The sequence below is a fragment of the Misgurnus anguillicaudatus genome, chromosome 15 (assembly GCF_027580225.2).
Source record: "Misgurnus anguillicaudatus chromosome 15, ASM2758022v2, whole genome shotgun sequence".
Lineage (NCBI taxonomy): Eukaryota > Metazoa > Chordata > Actinopteri > Cypriniformes > Cobitidae > Misgurnus > Misgurnus anguillicaudatus.
Genome location: NC_073351.2, coordinates 21,593,013 through 21,613,931, shown reverse-complemented (window position 1 = coordinate 21,613,931; position 20,919 = coordinate 21,593,013). Strand labels below are relative to the sequence as shown.

Here is a 20,919-nt window from a genome sequence, read left to right as displayed (position 1 = left end):
GATTTGAAAAGCTCTGTGTCCCTGTTTGGCCAGCTAATCTGTACGTTGTGATTGGCCTGAATACCTCTGACGTCAGCAGGAAATGTCACGCTCCTTACCATGTTTGAAAGATTCGGTTGCTAACAGGAGTTAACCTACAGGCTGTGAGTCCGAAGCGGGAGGAATTATGATAATGTCGGTCTTGTCTACATCACCAATCCCAGGAAGTAAACTGTTGCCTACAATCAGTGTAGATTTTTCCAGATTTTCAAATATTTGTATCTCGGCCGAATACTGTCATGGTCCTGTCTTCAGGTCACAGTTTTCCAAGTTATTACATGATCATGGCAGTCCCATGTTTTGTGTGAAACCACTGGCTTTGTTTATTAAGGCCATGTGCTTTCTGTCTCGTCTCCTGACCCCGCCCCCTCGTCTCCTCTTTAATCACCTTGTTATTGTTTCCTTTATATCATCTGTTTCTCCCTTGATTTGCTCCCTTATTTAATGCCCTTGTTGTGTTTGCTGTCCTGTGCTGTCGTCTGTAAGGAGTATTGTTCCACGTGAGTTTTATAGTCAAGTAAAGTCATATCAAATCTAGTCAAGTTTATTGCCTGGTCTACCCCTTGGTGGGTTTTGTTTTTGTTTAAAGAGCACCAATGGTCCGATTCATGATTTTACATTTTCTTTGGTGTGTAGGTGTGTAGTACATGCACCATATGGAAAAGGTACAAACCCCAAAGTAAACGATGATGTGAGTTATCGTCTCCAACGTAAATCTCTTTTCTTGGACTACAACAAACACACGGATTGTATTGTAGGCAACAGTTTACTTCCTGGGATTGGTGATGTAGACGAGACGACATTTCATAATTCCTCCCACTTGGACTCACAGCCTGTAAGTTAACTCCTGTTAGCATTGCCTTGTGAGCGAATCTTTCAAATGTGGTAAGGAGCGTCCAATTCCGGCTGACGTCAGAGGTATTCAGGCCAATCACAACGTACAGATTAGCTGGCCAATCAGGGACAATTTTGTACAAAATCTGTGCATTTCAGGAAGACAGAAAAATCTGAAGCTACAAAAATGTATGGTATAAACCATGCAAACACATTGTATTATACAAAATACACTGAATAACTTTGTTCTTTAGCAGTGAAATAGGTGCTCATTAATAAACCCATTTAGTGTTCACCAGTGTCAGCAATTGGGTTCTGTCTTACAATCATGACAATTGTCCTATCTAAACAAACCACACATCAATGGAAAGCTTATTTGTTCAGCATTTATATGATGTACAAATCTAAATAATAAAATAATCACCCTTATGACTGGTTTTGTGGTCCAAGGTAATAAACTATAAAAAAGATATTATGTGCAGTTTCTACCTAATGCCTAATCAGACCTTTAGAAATTTTTGGTGGTAAAAACTAATGTAGTCACATTGTTAAAATAACCTAAAATATATTTAACATGAATAATTTGATGAAAAATTCAATGCATATAGTTAGCTGCAATGAAAACATAATGTTGGCTGCTTTCACAAAGCAATACAGTAATTCATGAAGTGTGAAATCTAGAGATATTGACAACAGTATGAATCTCAATAACACTTTCGTTATCATAAATCTTGACTGCTTCTGTATTTTAGGGGAATTCCATTTTAATCTTAAGATTGCACTTTCAAGAGGATTGGAAGAAATAAGAAAAACAGATCTAAGTCTGTGTCTCACTTCTAGTGATTGTCTCTATAGCTCTCCATTACTGGGGTGAACGTTTTGTTAGAGGAACGTCAGAGACATGAGAAAACATCATGGTGGACTTAGTAGCCATGACACTGGTTTCCATCTCAAAAATAAACCTAAATGTTAATATTCTGTGAATGCACTTTGCTTTCTTTTAGAGAATCTAAACTAACAATCTTTAAAATATGTGGGTAAATAAAGGAACTTAGAGTGATTATAGCCTACTTTTGTATAACTGCATGTGCAGCGACATTGACCATGTACTGTAAATGGTTATATGCATTCTTATAAACATTGAAAACAAGCAGGTGTGAACTGCTTTGTAACAGTGCGTGGGTGGATATCCACTGCCAGATTCATCGTTTCACTCCTACCAGTCTTTCTCTCTCACATATTCTCTATTTCATTCTCTATGTCTCTCCCCCTCCTCCTTTATCTCGAATAAGACCAACAAAGCTGGATTGGCTTGATTGTCAATAATAGGATCTGTTAAGCATTCAAAATGGTTGCCATTGGAGAGAGTGTCACCGCAATTGAGTTTTAAAATCATCCTTTTAAATTTTGTGTTCTGATGGCAAATAACTGTACTGTAAATCCACAGGGATACTGACTGTTACATCATTGAGCTTGCACAGTATGTCTAGACGTACTGTCTAATGACTAGACATATAGCAATATCTTGCTCAATTGCCTTTAAAGCTAGTGTTTATATATTGTGCATGTTTTAATAATTTTGATAAAAATACTTAAGATTACATTTATCTACCTAAATTGAACAAACTGAAATAAACACCTTTATACCAGGGGCTGTTGAATGCTTGATTCTGATTGGTTGAGAAATGTTCCACAGGTATGCATTATTTTTCAATAACTCCACACTTAACCTTTTAAATGTCTTATACCTCGAGCCTGTTGAATGCTTTATTCTGATTGGCTGAGAAATGTTCCATGGGTGTTGATTATTTTTCTGATAACCGCACACCTAACCTGTCAAATGTCTTAAAAATAGGCAACACACAGCAATGTTTGTGGTAACCGTAATGTAAGCTGAATAATTGACTTCAGTCCTTCGTGCTGCATTCCCACCTTGGTGCATTATTTTAGAATAATTCAACGGCCCGTCATCAATTATTCCTTATATAACCACCGGAGAAATGTTTAAGCAATGTCTGTGGTATACCAATAAGCTGAATAATTGACTCCGGTCCTTTGAATTATTTGAAAATAATGCTTAATTCCACCTTGGGTGTGTGTTATTTGTCCAATAATTCAGCTGCCTGTCATCAGTTATTTCATACATAACATAAAATGCATTGAAAGTGTTGACAGAGGCTGTTAAATTTAAATATGCTGACAATGAAACTGGACTAAAATTTCCATACTCCATGCCATTATTGTTATAATATTATTGGTTTACTATACCACACACACACACCATCAGAATTTTATGTAGCCTATGGTTTTAGTGCATTTTATTTTGGGAAAAGGGCAACTCATTTATAATATTAGAGATGAAAATATTCACTTTGAGATTTTTTACTTGATTAAATGGGTTTAATATATTTAAATAAACTGGTGCATTTTTAATGATTTAATGAGAAAATACTATACTATATTATTTACAATAGCAGGCTAAACTGTAGTATTTTTTAACCTTACAATTTATATATTTATTCTAGTTATAATACTACAGAATACTTGTACTATACTATGGTATAATAATAAAATTACTGCAGTTTACTATAGTAAATACTATTGCATTTTTTAATTGGTTGAGTTAGATTTACGTTTAATTGTTTTATAATAAATCAGATTTAGTGAAATTAAACCCCTTTTAAATTAAAAATGAAAATATTCTGTTAACTTTTCGTGTTAATGTCAATATTTTTCATTCCCCCATTAGGTTTCCAGTCTGTTGATGTTGCTTTTACAGATTGTCAACACTAGGCTAATGGCCACACCTTTCTGTGATTCTTCCTGTGGACAACGGTTTTAAATCCACCATGCTTTTACCGTCAGCCCCATTCTCTTCCGTTATAACCACAGCATAGGCTTTACATATCCCTCATACGTTTTAAATTGAACTGGTTCGCGAAATATAAAGCGAAACTCGATTATTTCTCATCAAGATAACGGTGTAAACCTAGCGGTACTTAACGGCGCGCGACTCGGATGCGTGCTGCTCGCGCGCGCCCTCTCTCTGCTCGTGACGTCAGCGAGATTGTGTGAGAGCCTCGAGCCCTGCGCGCTCTCTCTTCATACTGACCCTCCATTGTGAGCACGCTAGCGATGCCAGCGCTCGCAGTCGCCGCCGCCGCCCAGTAGAGACCCCGAGGACCGAGCACCACGACCCCGCTACAAACACCGAGAGAGCGCGAAAGACACGGAGACAGTCTTATGCCCCAACCCAACGTTGGCTATTGCGGGATTTAATGCTTTAGCTAGTCGCCGACAGGGAGAGAGAGTGCGTGTGTGAGAGAGAGAGGGACAGGGACAGCCTTAGAGAGGGATAAGGAAGAAATATCGGGGAAAAGGATTGCTCGCTGTTTCTCACCCTAACCATTTTGGAGATAAAGAAGAGCCGAGGTTCATTTAGCCATGGGATGTACACTGAGCGCAGAGGAGAGAGCGGCTCTGGACAGGAGCAAAGCCATCGAGAAAAACCTCAAAGAGGATGGAATCACTGCTGCTAAAGATGTGAAATTGCTTCTGCTAGGTAATGCGGATGGGAGCAGATCAAATCAGTCTGTATCCTACACATTTCGGATACTATCATTGTCGCAGTCTCTCATCCTTTGAATGCACGTAAATTATTGGATCCCTTCATATTGTGACAGGCGATCTTATTCCCTTGTGTCTGTCTCTCCTCCACAGGGGCTGGGGAATCTGGAAAAAGTACCATCGTGAAACAGATGAAGTAAGTGTCATGTTTTAAATGACATTCATCAGTTAATGTGCACTTTGTGTGAGCTTGGACACACACAACACCCACACACATAGATACACACACACATACACACCTTCCCTCTATTGCTTGATGGCGAATTCTCAGGTCCGCCATATTTTCAAGGAGTTCTTGACGTTAAGATATGAGCGTTTTGCATTGGTACACTGTTACATGTTTGCGCAGATCTGCAATAGATTCTCAGGTTTGGGATACACAGGCACACTCGATGTGCTGTTCAGGAAAATGGTGCTGAAAATGAAGTGGGGGACCGTGCTTGCTAGTTTAATGCTGCATTCGTGTCCACTCTCTATGTAGCCTGCTTCACCCTTACACCCGGCCGGGTAACATTACCTGACTTAACGCCGATTCTACTTCATATTGTGGGCATTTATTATGAATACCTAATATCTCCCGGCGCTTTGTTGCTGTAAACACGCCCAATGTATATACAGTATATAGATAGTGTGTTACCAGTCTAACAGTGAATGCAATGGGCTGTGCCTCAGATTTCAGCTCACGCGGGCTGTGAAATGCAGCAGTTATTGCATGTTACCTCCGCATGCATATTTTGACCTGAATCATAAGCATTTAATACGGTGAATAAGAGCCATATGTTTAAATGGCAAATGGTGCCAGATTATTCGGTCAGCTGTGTCCATAGCTTTGGTGCAACATGGACAGGCCTTCATGCGTTTGTAGTCTGTGTTTAGGTTGATGCTCATGATGAAGGAAGAGGGATTGACAGCCAACCAGCCGAACTTCCTCACGGCCATTTTTATTCACAAGATACGACTGGCAGCCTCTTTATGCCTCACTGAATTGATCTGTTCATCTGCCTTGCCCTTGTGGTTTCAGTGTCGTGTGGTACTTTTAACCACGCAAATTCGTATTGATTATCTTATTGAATGCAGTTTTTCCGTTATTTGACGTGCATTGCAAAAAATATATTGTCACATATACCGAGTGTATTTTTATGGACATAATAAAGTGCGTTATTTTACAAAATGAATATGATGATATAAAATAACCGATAATATTGATAATAACGTTAGTTAAAATGTGTTTATAAAATCGCTACGTGTTGTGCGGTATCGTGAACAGTTTGTTGCTCGATGCAAAGCTTTCGATCAAGAAACGTCTCCTATTCTCAAGTGTCTGCACAGCCCTGCCTTTGTCAAATTTGTAGCAAGTGGAAAATATGATTTCCTTTCTGGCATGGTTATGTTATTCCTCCATAGTCCTTTTTAATGTGATCCTTAGTGATTATGATGGAAAATACGCATGAAATTAGCATGGATGTTTTGAAATAGTGAATTAGCGAATTTCAGGCGGTTACAGTGGTGGACAGCGCCCAGCAGAGCCCTTTTCTGTGATCGGCTTTCTTCGGCCATTTTCGGTTTTCTCCGTCGTTAAGAGCCTTGAGCCTGCGACGAGAGCGAAAACACGGAATGGATTTCTATGGCGTTCGTGTGTCCCACTTATGTTCAGAAAACGATGCAGTCTTTACATTTTTCCCACAGCTGTTTATTTGTTAATTCCATTAATGTGTAGCTAATAGAAAACATATATAATGAATAATTAAAGGAGAAACACATATTGTTTTTCAGTTAAACCCTATTATTATTGAGTCACTTGGTCAATAATAAGTCAAATGAATGGCAATATTCACCGCAGTGCTTAAAAATAATCTAGCTAATGCCTCGGGCATATTACTAAGTCATGCAAAAAGTGATGACTCTTTTCTCTCTAAGGATTCACTGTTGCTCTGATGTGCTTAATTGGGTAATAAGGGTGTCTCATGATGAAGCTGTTTAAACTGTCCTAAAGGAGTGGAGAATGTAGCTCTGTGTTTCTTACTGTAATATGCAATGAATGAGTTGCCTTTACAGGGCTTTTGTGGAGTTTTACTAGACAGTTAATGTTCTGCCACAGTCATTTAAAATGCTTTTTAGGATATTGCAGCTTCTGGGTAACATATTGCATTGAATGAAGTTATAATTAATATGCGGTGCTGTAAAATAGTTACAGTGAAAAACAGTTTGAGCAGCTTCATTTTCACGATCTGTTATGATTAGAACTGAAAACAAACTAAATTTAAAGCCCAGTTGATTTCATAATGATGGACAGAAATGACTAATGTATGTTCTCCAGCATCTCCAGAGACAACTTAAATACGAGGCCTCTGTTCCAAATTATCTGGTGGTTTAAACTAGGCTTTCTCTCCACTTAGCCACAGGTTTTTATTGTTTTGTTATTATGCATTGTATAGCTCTATGTGAAAATGAGACAAGCTGGTGCGCATTTAACATGTCAGGGTTAACCAGGGAATTGGGTAATGTGTGAAAGATGGAGAGAGAGGAAAAGAGGGCACAGCATGAGGAGGAGAGATGTTGGTAAACCCTGTGATTATAATGTAGTCTTCTAGGCAGGCAATAGTGTTTCCATCTGCTTCATTAGTTCAGCGTGAGAGGGGAATGTTTAAGTACACGGGCTGCACTCTTCCTATTGCAATAAAATGTGAGCGATTGAAGATGTATTTTGTATGTGATAGAGAAAGTGAAAGAAACTTGAGCATGTGGTTAGGGGGAACGGCTTCATGCACCCTGGAAATGAAGTCATGTGGGTTCATCCTGCATGTCATTTCCTCTCCCACGCATTTCATGCATAATGGTCAAAAGCAGCCATTGGAAAAAAATAAAAATGTGTATATGAAATTGTATTCATTTTAATGAGTTAGATGCTTATAGACCGCCATTCACATTACCGTTATACATCTGCAGGCATATTTAAGCCATATGTTACTAATTCCTGGATTTGAGTCATTTTTATGCTGTAGCGTTGCATGATTATGACAAAATTATAATTGCATATTTATTATATGAATAGAAGTTTCCCTATTATGGATTTTTTTTTGTTTAACTGCAGTAATTTTAGATGGTAAACTTTATGATCTGTGGATCAGGCTTTTTAAAACTTGCTCATTAGGACAAGTTGTCAAACCTATAGACTTGCTTTGTAGTGACCAATGTATTCGTGGGTTCAACTGACATAACTATGAGTTAGTTACAGGGCTCAGCTGCATCAAAAACAGTATAACAATGATGGAGTGGGTGTAACCTTAATGAGACAAGCTTAGGTTTTATACGTCATTGAAATAATTGAGACGTTGACCAATCTGACTAGTCAAATACTTTAAGACAACTAGTAGACTAATAAAAAAATCATGCAATAAATAGCACTAAAGGTACGTTTACTGACTCATAATAATAGGGGGACCATTTTTAGTGGTGCTATAGTCATGCTTTATGGTACTATGGGGTGGTTTCCCGGATAGGGCTTATCCTAGTCCCAGACTAAAATGCATGTATGAGCTGCCTTAATTTAAAAACATCTTGCACGGACACATCTTAACATACATCAGTGCCATTGCTTTGTCTCAAAATGCACATCGGTAATGTTTTTTGTAAGGTATGATTGGGAAAAACTACTTAAATGTCCTAAAATAGCTAAGGCCTAGTCCTGGATTAATTAAAACCCAGTCTGGGAAACTGCCCCTATATAGCGCAAAAATGGTTCGCCTATAATTATAGGCTTTTAGTACTATTATTTAGCACAAATTTCTTAAGAGTGTAATCACATCACCTCATTTAATCTGTAAGCCAAGGCCACTTGCCGTATTATCCTTTAAAAGCACTTCTGATGCGGGATACACTGATAGGATTAAAGATGTTTGCTTTTCTAGTTCTGCAGTATGCAGTATGCTGGGCTGTCCTGTAGCTGGCTAATTGAAGGGTTGCGTTGCAGCAGAGGACCCAGCTGTTCAGTTGCACTCCATCTGTACGGGTCTGGAGCTAAACTATGGCCGTACACTTGAGTAGCAGAGCATGAAACATTTTGTCTCTAGTGTTTAGGAGAAAAGTATTTTGATTGATTTATACGCTTTAATAATATATATCTTTAATAAGGCTCTTTTTCAACTTAAGATATAAATGAAAACCATATTTTACAGTTACAATTCAAGTCACTTATATTTTAAGAAGCTTTACAGAAAATTATACAGTTGTATCGTAAATGTCTAAAAGTGTATTTATAGTTTGTTTAGTGCTGCTTAAAGGTGGCATATACACACACCTAAAGGATTATTAGGAACACCTGTTCAATTTCTCATGAATGCAATTATCTAATCAACCAATCACATGGCAGTTGCTCAATGCATTTAGGGATGTGGTCCTGGTCAAGACAATCTCCTGAACTCCAAACTGAATGTCAGAATGGGAAAGAAAGGTGATTTAAGCAATTTTGAGCGTGGCATGGTTGTTGGTGCAAGACGGGCCGATTTGAGTATTTCACAATCTGCTCAGTTACTGGGATTTTCACGCACAACCATTTCTAAAGTTTACATAGAATGGTGTGAAAAGGGAAAAACATCCAGTATGCGGCAGTCCTGTGGGCGAAAATGCCTTGTTGATGCTAGAGGTCAGAGGAGAATGGGCCGACTGATTCAAGTTGATAGAAGGGCAACTTTGACTGAAATAACCACTTGTTACAACCGAGGTATGCAGCAAAGCATTTGTGAAGCCACAACACGCACAACCTTGAGGCGGATGGGCTACAACAGCAGAAGACCCCACCGGGCAACACTCATCTCCACTACAAATAGGAAAAAGAGGCTACATTTTGCACGAGCTCACCAAAATTGGACAGTTGAAGACCGTAAAAATGTTGCTTGGTCTGATAAGTCTCGATTTCTGTTGAGACATTCAGATGGTAAAGTCAGAATTTGGCGTAAACCGAATGAGAACATGGATCCATCATGTCTTGTTACCACTGTGCAGGCTGGTGGTGGTGGTGGTGGTATGGTGTGGGGGATGTTTTCTTGGCACACTTTAGGCCCCTTAGTGCCAATTGGGCATCGTTTAAGTGCCACGGCCTACCTGAGCATTGTTTCTGACCATGTCCATCCCTTTATGACCACCATGTATGTACCCATTCTACTTCCAGCAGGTTAATGCATCATGTCACAAAGCTCGAATCATTTCAAATTGGTTTTTGACAATAAGTTCACTGTACTAAAATGGCCCCCACAGTCACCAGATCTCCACCCAATAGAGCATCTTTGGGATGTGGTGGAACGGGAGCTTCGTGCCCTGGATATGCATCCCACAAATCTCCATCAACTGCAAGATGCTATCCTATCAATATGGGCCAACATATCAATCAATGCCACGTAGCATTAAGGCAGTTCTGAAGGCGAAAGGGGGTCAAACACAGTATTAGTATGGTGTTCCTAATAATCCTTTAGGTGAGTGTAGATGAATTATTTTATACATTTAAAAATAATGTAAAGTAAGTGATATGAAATTATGCTTTTAAATATGTCACTTCATTATGACATTTATGCTTTAACTACTCTAATGTTAATAGGGATTTTGGTGGGTCAAAGAAGGTTTAGTTTAGTCTGGCTTTCATGCAGCATTGTGTCTTCACCCAGAATTTTAAACGGGCACAGACAGAGCAGCATACCTCGGCTGTCTAAAGATGCAAATCCCTGTTGAGTAGCTTCAAAACTTCAGCTGTAAGAGTGACAAAGTCTTTCACTTCTTCTGGAAGTGAGATTGTGACTATACAACCAACTAAAATGAAATTCTAACATTCTGATTTAAACCTTTTTAGTTTTTACAAAACAAGCCAAGAACCTGTACTCCCTATTCGACCCCAGTGCTTCACTAGAACCCTCACTGAACCCTCCTTGAGTCAGGACCCACAGTTTAATTGGACGTCCTGGACATTTCCAGCGGTATGGTTCAAAGGTTCATAGCAGATGTAAGTTGAAGAGGGTTGTTTGGGTGGTTGAAACCTATTTTAATGCAATGACAGCAAAGAAAGGAAATTAGCATTCACACAAAGCATCATTACATGCTACTGCAGTACTGCTGGCACTGTTATTGGTGCGAGAGAGAGAGAGAGAGAGAGAGAGAGAGAGAGAGAGAGAGAGAGAGAGATTGGTTATTAGTTTATTATTGGTTATTATAATGGTTATTAGTTGTTATTATAATTATTCTTAGAAATCTTTTTATTTATTTACAGTATAGATGTAGATGTGTGTTTTTTGTTGTAATGTGCAATAGGGTGGGGCTGTGACCAAACACACACACATGCTGACTGTAATTTGTGTGCATGTTTGGGGAAGCTCTGACTCACTATAAAACAGCAAAGGGAAGGACGTCTGATGAAACACTCAGGCTGATAAACTGAACAAACGACAGCTTCCCTGTCCATCATTGCTTCCCCTTCTGTGCTCCTCTCACTGGATGTCAGTCTCCATCTCTCTGTTATGGGGGGTTTATGAGCTGATGTGATTGGACTTGACTGTGCATAGCGAAACAGGTTCTCATGTGTTGAGTTCCCAGGGTTCTGAGTGTAATACTCAAACCTGATGCCCTTTGGCTCGGCCCACAGACTTTCAGCACACGTCACCTCAGTTTTCTTTGTGTTTACAATTGCGTTCGTTTAAGAACCAACAATAAGCACAGAATACAGAGCTACCTGCAAAATTCCTACTTGGAATAGTTTAGAAACTAAAAGTGAAACGGCATGAGCGTATTTGCTTTTTTGTGCCACACTCTATAGTTTTTTTTGTGGCGTGTGTGTATTTGTTTCTTTACATCTGCAATGACAGCATAACTTTGCATCTGATTTGTAAGCGCTACCGTTTTCCAAGGTATGCAAAGCTGTCAAACCCACTAATTTAGATATACATGCAGCATTCTGAACATATAGGCAGAACACACGCATAATATATAGGAAATACTGTGGATTCATTTTGTTTCTTTGATTCCTTGTTTCTACTTAAAACATACAGTATATTAGCACTTTCACTTCTCTTCAATTAAAAACCACATGGACAGAGGAAGTGTTTATTGGGCAAAACGTCTCTCTCTCTCTCTCCCTTGCTTTCTCTCCATGTAGATTTTGCTTTGTCTTTACTGCAGTTAAACTGTGCATATTTAATTTAGTGCATTAGACCAGTGGTTTTCAAACTGGGGGCCGCGAGATGGTGTCAGGGAGGCCCCAGTTTGATGACATTTTATGAAATACGTTAATTTATCATGAATTCTGTTTAATTAAACCTAAAAAAAAATAAGGTCACTAACCAAAAGCACTACTTTTTTGTATAATTTAATGTTTTTTTTATTAAAATGTTTAGTTTTAGAAAATTTTTTGTCACAAATTTTCTTTGGGGGGCCGCGAAGGAATGCACCATACATAAGGGGGGCCGCACGCTGAAAAAGTTAAGGAACCACTGCATTAGACAGATTATCTTCTTCTGTGTTTGTTTCATTGCACATTTTCATCTGGATGTAAATCATACTGTGATCATTTAGATAATACTGTGTTTATACACAGGTCATCACATTTACATTGGCGACTATGAAACTGAATGTGACATAATATGGAGTTCCCCAGGGATCAATCCTTGCATCTCTCAGTACAATCTGTATGAAATCCCACAAGGCTGAAATTCTGAATAATTCAAAGCTACATTGCTTACCATAGCTATGCACAGAGCTCCATCTGAAAATCGTTTTACTTTTAAAATGACTACTTTATGTTTGCATTTTATTCATTAAGCAGAAGGGCTCAGATAGTATATATAGTTTACTTAGAAAATAAAAAAGGTCATTTACATAATCTCACATTGTTTTAAATCCAAATATTTTATCAGAAATGGAAAAAAAAACAGGATGCAGGTTTGGATTTCAGTGAGGGCAAAAATTAATATGAATTGAACTGTGTCTTTAAGTTGGAGTAGATTGTCAGTACTGCTACATTTAAAGTTACTAAAAAAGTAATCAATAGGAAAAAGGGGCGCGCAGGACTGTCAAGTGCTTTCCTGAACCCCTCAATGACCCTTGTTCTCTCGCCGGTTCCTCGTTCCCACCTCTCCATCTCTTTTGCTCTCTCTGTGGTGGGTCCATATGTACTTGGAGAGTTCTGGCTGATCCATGTGCTGGTGTGAAGACAAAAGGCTTCTGTCTTCGTGAGGTGTTTGTGTTGGGCTATAAAGCAGGTCCTAGGCCAGCCCCTTCAAAACCAACACAAAAGAGCTTTATTGCAGAGGCAGTTTGGGTGGATCCACTCATCTGATCCGGGGTCAGTTGATTTACAGCATGGCAATATGGGAATTCTTCTTATGGTCTGATTACATAATGTTCATCTGGAGCTTAATGTGACACAATATATGTAACCCAGAATATTGTATAAATTATTATGAGTTCAAAAACGCTCTTGTCTGACATGTTTTCTTGTAAATTAGCATTTTTTATCAGGCTCTTATGTTTAGGTTCAGTAGTTTTACTTTATGGGACACTCCACTTTTTTTGAAAATATGCTCATTTTCCAGCTTTCCTAGAGTTAAACATTTGATTTTTACCTTTTTGGAATCCATTCAGCTGTTCTCTGGGTCTGGTGCTACCACTTTTAGCATAGCTTAGCATAATCCATTGAATCTGATTAGACCATTTTAGCATAACCGCGCTAAAAATAACCAGAGAGTTTTGATATTTTTCCTATTTAAAACTTGACTCTTCTGTAGTAACATCGTTTACTAAGACTGACAGAAAATTTAAAGTTGTGATTTTCTAGGCAAATATGGCTAGGACTATACTTTCATTCTGGCGTAATAATCAAGGACTTTGCTGCTGTAACATGACTGTAGCAGGTGTAGTGATATTATGCAGCAGCCGAAAATAGTCCCCTTGGTAACTTTCAAGGGCAGGGGACTATTTTCAGCCAGTGCGTAATATCACTACTACTCTTTGGTTATTTTTTGCACGATGCTAATGGTCTAATCAGATTCAATGGATTGTGCTAAGCTATGCTTAAAGTAGTAGCACAAGACACAGAGATCAGTTGAAAGGATTCAAAAATGGTAAAAATGTTTAACTCTAGGGGAGCTGGAAAATGAGAATATTTTCAAAAAAAGTGTTCCCTTTAATAGCAATGAAAGGCATTATTAGTCAGAAACTGAAATGTCTTATTTTCACAAATGTCACTTTTGTCATTTTTTTGGTATTTAACAAATTTGACGGTCTTTCGCTGAAAACCCTTCTAACACTGTGTCCTAACTTTTTCTAGTTTGTATGGTATAAGTGCATGCAACCTTTTTTGATTTCTAAAAAATCGACTTCTTAGTAAACAGTATTAACCAGTTAGTAAACATAGATATAATAAAGAGTTGCAACATCACTTAAGATGCAACTACTGTATAATCTGAATGGTCAACGTGTAGCAGATTCTGCCAACAAAGCGGTATTTCTGAATAGCCTGAGGCTAGGATTTAGCGATTTGAAGCAAATGTATTTAAGGAACACATTATGCGTGCCAAGAGCGTTCGGTCAATATCATTATTTAATTTTTGATGGAAGTGGCGTTTAGGGGCTTTTGCATCTAAGCTCCTCATGTCATCCTTCCCATTATGCCCTCATGACATGCAAAAGTGTCATGTACATAGAAACTGTGTCACTCAGTGGTGTGAATAATTTGTTTATTTGTGGGTGATTTTGTGGGGTGATGCACTATGCAAAATGTGTTGCATCTTGCTGTGACATGTTTTCCAAGTATAATTTACCTGGTGACTCTAAGTAGTTAAAAATTGGTTTGTCTGTCAGTGGTTTCTCACAACCTTTGGTCCTGGGGGAGCAGATGCACACACACAAGTACACAAATAAACACAGTTTTAATGAAGGTATAATTGGAGATGAAGTAGCTTCTCCGGTTGTGTCCTTTTGCTGTGTTCACACAGACACAGAGTGGATCATTTCTGCTTTCACAACGTTCACTTCCTATTTCACTGGCTGATTCAGTTCAGATGTTGCCCCATCATTTACGGTAATCACATATAGCATCATTTGCGGATAGTTTAACCCTTACAGTGAATGATTTGTGAAATAGTGTGCCTTAAACGGTTGGTGTTTGCGCTAAGAATCAGTAAGTCTTCTGCGTGCACGTTCCTCTGGCAAGCGCTGTGGATGTGCTGCCTTATTTCATTTATCCTTTATATATATTCCCTCCCTCTTCTGCACTCTGTTGCCATGGAGATGACAATGGCTGCTGTAATTAGAGGATGACAAATGACCCAGAGTGGATAAGGGGGAAGGCTGGTTTTCGGTGAACCATGAATCAGAAAAAAAGTAATCTTGAGTCAGAGGGCTGGACAGGGGGAGGGTACAAAGACACTGATCAGTTATGACGGGCTGTGTGCAATATTATGTATTCATAACCAGACCAAGATCTAAACCACCAGTCTGACACTGGTGGGTTGGGTCAAAAATCGATCAAATCAATTTCACAATTTTATCAATTGCACACTCTGCTGGGTTGTTTCAACCCATGGTGGGATAAAATGTGGACAAAACCCAAATGTTGCTTTAAATTAATCTAGAAAATGTCCATATTTGACCCAACCACGAAATGACCCAGAATAGGTTAATTTAAAGAGCACCAATGATCTGATTCATGATTTTACATTTCCTTTGGTGTGTAAGTGTGTATTAGTACATGTTAATGATATGCAAAAGGTACATGCCCCAAAGTAAACGATGACGCGAGTTATCGTCTCCAACGTAAATATCTTTACTTGGACTGCAACAAACATACGGATTGTAGGCAACAGTTTACTTCCTGGGACTGGTTATGTAGACAAGACCGACATTATCATAATTCCTCCCGCTTTGACTCACAGTGGTAAGTTAACTCCTGTTAGCATTGCATTGTGAGCGAATCTTTCAAACATGGTAAGGAGCGTGACATTTCCGGCTGACGTCAGAGGTATTCAGGACAATCACAACGTACAGGTTAGCTGGCCAATCAGGGACAAAGAGCTTTTCAAATCCATGCGTTTCAGGAAAAGAGTGAAATCTGAAGCTACAAAAATGTGCGGTATGTGGAAAATAATGTGTTTTTTAACCATAAACCACAGAAACACATTGTATTATACTAAATACACAAACTAACATTTTTTTTTTGCAATGAAATAGGTGCTCTTTAAATCCAACGGCTGGGTTTGTCCATATTTTACCCAACCATGGTTTGAAACAACCAAGCATTTTTATAAGTGTAAATGTTATAATAAATATTATGTTTCTTCTGATGGATTGAATACAATTTGTATTATTTGGCAATCTCAGTATTTAATGTGAATGCGGATTTATTTGTAAAGTGAACTGAAACATCCACCAGCCACAAGCTAAATGCAGTTTATTGGTAAATTTCACACATCTCAATGCACTGTGAACTTGATGTACAATAGCTTTCCATAAAAAATAACACTAGTGACATGCTACTAATTTTACAAAACCTCAATTCTGACATCACACTGTGCACATTGAAAGAGACAGAGAGTAAGATAATAAAAGAAATAGTAGGCTGGGAACACTGAATCATACAGTCCTCACAATAAGCCTACAATTGGGATTATATTACATATTTTCTTCAGTTTTCATGTGAATTGATCCATTCAAACGTGACTCACATCTGCATACAGCTAAAGGTAACAGGCAGTGTACATGAGGGTTGACCTGCGAACTCTTGGGGAGAAGCGAAGCTCTGATTATTATCGTTATAAATAGATGTCCCTCTCGGCATTTGGTGGGATAAGTGGCCACGTCCGGAGGGTGATGACAGGAACAGCACTCAACGCCACCATCAGGACAAAGGATTCTCTTACAAATGACATAAGCCAGCTCTAGGTGATAGGAGGAAGAGGTAGTGTGGGTCGTTGAGTGTATGTCTGTACTTATGGTTTGGCTACCTACCTGATGTGCACATATGAGAAACTTCACACCACATTTCACCTCACTACTTCAGAGAAAACCCTGTACTTGGAGAACTTCACTTTTTTGATCGGATTAATGGAGTTTCTGTTTTGTTCTTTTGAAAAGCATTAAAGGGGACATTTCACAAGACTTTTTTAAGATGTAAAAAAAACCCTTTGTAGGTGTGAGCAAAAATGTGCCGTTTTTGGGTGTGTCCTTTAAAATGCAAATGAGTTGATCTATGTACTAAATGGCAGCGCTGTGGTTGCATAGTGCAGATTAAGGGGCGGTATAATCCCCTTCTGACATAACAAGGGGAGCCAAATTTCAATGACCTATTTTTTCACATGCTTGCAGAGAATGGCTTACAAAAACTAAGTTACTAGGTTGATCTTTTCACATTTCTAGATTAATAAAAGCATTGCAGACCCAATTATAGCACTTAAACATGGAAAAGTCAGATTTTCATGATATGTCCGCTTTAAATCTTTTTGACCGAATATTCATTGTAGCCTTACATATAATGAAGAGACCAAAAACTTTGTTTAACAGTTTCTGTTTTTCCACTTTGTGCGCGCATCGAAAAGTATCTTTGAATCTTAAAGTCACCATGTAATTGAAATGGACAATTCTTCATTTTGCAACAACTTGCACTGACATATCTTAAAATAAGGGCTGTCAAAAAATCATTCGCGATTAATCGCATCCAAAATAAAAGTTTGTGTTTACATATGTGTGTGTACTGTGTGTAAAATAAATATGATGGAGTAAATATATTTAAGAAATATTTGTCTTTAAATACTGTATATACATTTATATAATTTATATTATATATAAATATAATTTTTTTTATATATATTTTTTCTTAAATATATACATGATTGGGTGTGTTTTTATAGCCTGGTCCAACCAGACTCTCGTACATTCATTTCATTTGTACAACCAGACTCTCGTACATTCATTTCATTTGTACAGAGAGTCTGGCCACGCTCCATTGCAAAGCATTACTTCTGTTAAGGAGGGTCCTCTGTTGAAGTTTAAAACTATTGCATCTGCCCAGAGTCACTCTGAATCTGCCATAACCAATCGCTAACGTTTGGTCGTGACGTATATCATGCACCGATACCGGCCGGAAACAACAAGTAAGAATAATCAGACAAACAAAACTTAGCAAACCTGGTTCTTGCTCCGGCTTTAACTTCTGTATATTCGGCAGTTTTGCTACAACGGACCGAATAGCTTTTCTCACGTCTTTCTCCGCTGCCATTACTGAACTACAACTCAAACTGACGCATGACCGCAACGTCATCGTTCTTAGCCCCCCATCTGTTCGCTGATTGGTCCTGCAGATTTTTGCAGGAGAAAACGAAACTCTACAGAGCAGTCCCAGACGTAGTACTGAAGCGAAATTAAAATTAAGCGAAAGAACATAGGAGGGCGGAGCCAGGCTAGTGTTTTTATATATAAATAATAATTATACACAGTACACACACATATGTTATGTAAACACAAACTTTTATTTGGAATGCGATTAATTGCAATTAATCTTTTGACAGCCCTACTTAAAATACTTCAGTACTCTCTGTTTTGCTCAAAATGCACACAAGTAATGTTTTATTAAGGCATGTTTGTTAAAACTAGTTATATTTCCTAATTAAACTAAGGTTTAGTCCTGGCTTAAACTAATCCCTGTCCGGGAAACTGCCGCATAGTGTTTTTCAAATAAATGATTTATTTGTGCACGTCATTATTTAATTTCTTATAATTCATGTGCCCTAATAATCTTTAATTAAAAAACGTTAACACCCCTCGAAAAGACTTCTCTTTCTGTCACAAGTTATGGCACAACGGCAGAGCTAGGGACTAGGTGCAGTTGATTGTTCTCATCTTTTGTTAGCAATGCCAACTTCCAATGATCCAACCAGTTAATAATGGATGAAATTATGTTCCGCCCTACATTTTGACATTTTATTTTAGAAGCCGTTTTACTCAGATATACGTTACGATAGGAAAATAAAGACAATCGCAACTTTCATTTCATGCTGACTTTAATGTCCAAAAATAGACCTGATAATAATCACAATTTTCACCATGTTTCATAGTTTTATATCACCATCAAAAACACATCATGAATTCAATTCAAAGTGATTTCTGTAGCACTTTTTACAGTTTTCCAATATTGCAAAGCAGCTGTAAGAAAAACACATGGTGGAACAAACAGACAATAAATATAGATATGAATATTTAATGTATTGCCCAGCTCAATACAGCACATGCTATTTGTTTATATGATTTACCCCTATAATGAGAAGTATTTTTGTAGCTCTGTTTGTTCGCTTCGATCATTGCTTCGATCCCAGAAAACACATACTGATAAAACATATAATTTGAAAACTCTGTAAGTTGCTTTGGATAAAAGCGTCTGCCAAAATGAAGGGTATTCAACCCATGTCACAGGTCACAGAGCACAGTTTGTGTGTGTAATAAGCTCAGCTTGAGATAGTGCCGGTCAAATCCTCTGCCTCTCAGGACAGACACACAAATCACCTCACAGACAGTCTTGAACTGTGGGAAATTACAGTCTTCATGCATGACTGGCATAAGTTTTCCAATCTAGTATGATTCTTTTTCTCACTCTCCTTTCTTTCTTCTTTAATGAGCTGTTCTATAATAAGTCCTTCTGAGGGAAGGGATGCTGTAATGATGTCTTTTCTCCACCCACATGCTGGCTTTTCAAGATCAGACCTATCAGACCAGAGGAAAAGAATGAGTGTTAAACTCGCACAAACTTTCTAAAGGCGCCGCTGTCTTTTCTTATAACAACTTCGTATTGCTCATTCTTTTATATTGGTGCTAGATTTTGATCCCTGAAACTATACTCTCATTCTGACGTAATAAGCAAGGACTTTGGTGCTGTAACATGGCACAATGATATTACGCAGTGCCCGGAAATAGTCCCCTTGGTTACTTTCAATAGCAGGGTACTATTTTCAGGCAGTGCGTAATATCACTACGCCTGCTGCACCCATGGTACGGCAGCAAAGTCCTTGATGATTACACCAGAATGAGAGTATAGTTCCTAGCCATATCGGCCTAGAAAATCACAAGTTTTAATTTCCCGTCTGTCTTAGTACATGATGTAACTACAGAAGAGTCAAGTTTTAAATAGGAAAAAACATCAAAACTCTTTGGTTATTTTTAGCGTGATGCTAATGGTCTATCAGATTCAATGGATTATGCTAAGCTATGCTAAAAGTGCTACCGCAAGACCCAGAGATCAGCTGAATCGATTCCAAACAATAAAAATAGGGATGCTGGAAAATGAGAATATTTTAAAAAAGTGGAGTGTCCCTTTAAGACCAATTTTTCCTTACCACTTCTTTTTAGACATATTTTATGAGGAAGGCACTCATGCGGAACTGATGTAAAGATTTATATCTAAACATGCATACTCTAATCAGGAAGTGCATATTGTTCTCTGTACATACTGTAAAAATTTATTGTCTGACCAAAAATAACTCAAAAAATATGAAAAAAGTATGTGGCGTGGCAGCTTTTGCACCTGAGCTCTGCATGTATACATTATTCAGTCATTGTATAATAAAGTATTCATTCAGTACCTTCTTAAATTTCTGATGTTTTGAGTTAAGGTCTTAAACAATGTATAGGTTTAAATTGAGAAGATGCAAGCACTGAACAGTTGCTATCTTGCTATTTTTTCTTTTCTTTTTCTGCACAGTCACTTTTTTGTTGGTGCACTTTTGTAATCTGTTGTCACTTAAAGGAAAACACCACCATTTTTCAATATTTTACTGTGTTCTTACCTCAACTAAGACGAATTAATACATACCTATCTTTTATCAATTTGTGCACTTTAATTTTTGTACAGCATCTTGTGAATGTGTTAGCATTTAGCCTAGCCCCATTCATTCCTATGGCTCCAAACAGGGATGAATTTAGAAGCCACCAAACACTTCCATGTTTTCCCTATTTAAAGACTGTTACATGAGTAGTAACACGAGTAAGACTGGTGGCACGAAATAAAACTTTTGTTTGAAGCCATAAGAATGAATGGGGCTAAATGCTAACACATTCAAGAAGCGCTATACAAAGATTAAAAGTGCATGCATTGAAAAAAGAAACCTTTATTCTCTATAAATCAAACTTTGAATGTTTACATGGCGTGCAGATTCCTTTTGTCATTTTTCTTTGCTACATACTGTAGGCCTAAGCACAGTATTACAAGCATTTTAACTTGCACAAATATTGAAAGAATCAGCGAACTTTGTGTTTCTGGCAACGCCAAAGATGCATTGATATAGAGTGATTGAAGATAACATTCACACCTGAGCAGCACATCTCTTTTGCCAGATTTATGGTGGTATATCCCTACTGAAAAATCCAGCTAAAACCAGCATAAGCTGGTAGCTGGTTTTA

The 20,919-nt window shown here is 38.0% G+C and overlaps 1 protein-coding gene across 2 annotated transcripts in view; it reads left to right on the top strand.

Moving 5' to 3' along the window:
* Positions 1-3,707: 3,707 nt before the first annotated feature.
* Positions 3,708-20,919, top strand: part of gnao1a (guanine nucleotide binding protein (G protein), alpha activating activity polypeptide O, a) — a 98,351-nt gene continuing 81,139 nt past the window's right edge. The window contains exons 1-2 of one of the 2 annotated variants that reach the window (XM_055174989.2): positions 3,708-4,435; positions 4,594-4,636. In XM_055174989.2, the coding sequence (XP_055030964.2) occupies positions 4,318-4,435; positions 4,594-4,636 (161 nt within the window). In that variant the 5' untranslated portion in view covers positions 3,708-4,317. The remainder of the gene's footprint in view (positions 4,436-4,593; positions 4,637-20,919) is intronic. The other variant, XM_055174988.2, reaches the window with a different exon arrangement.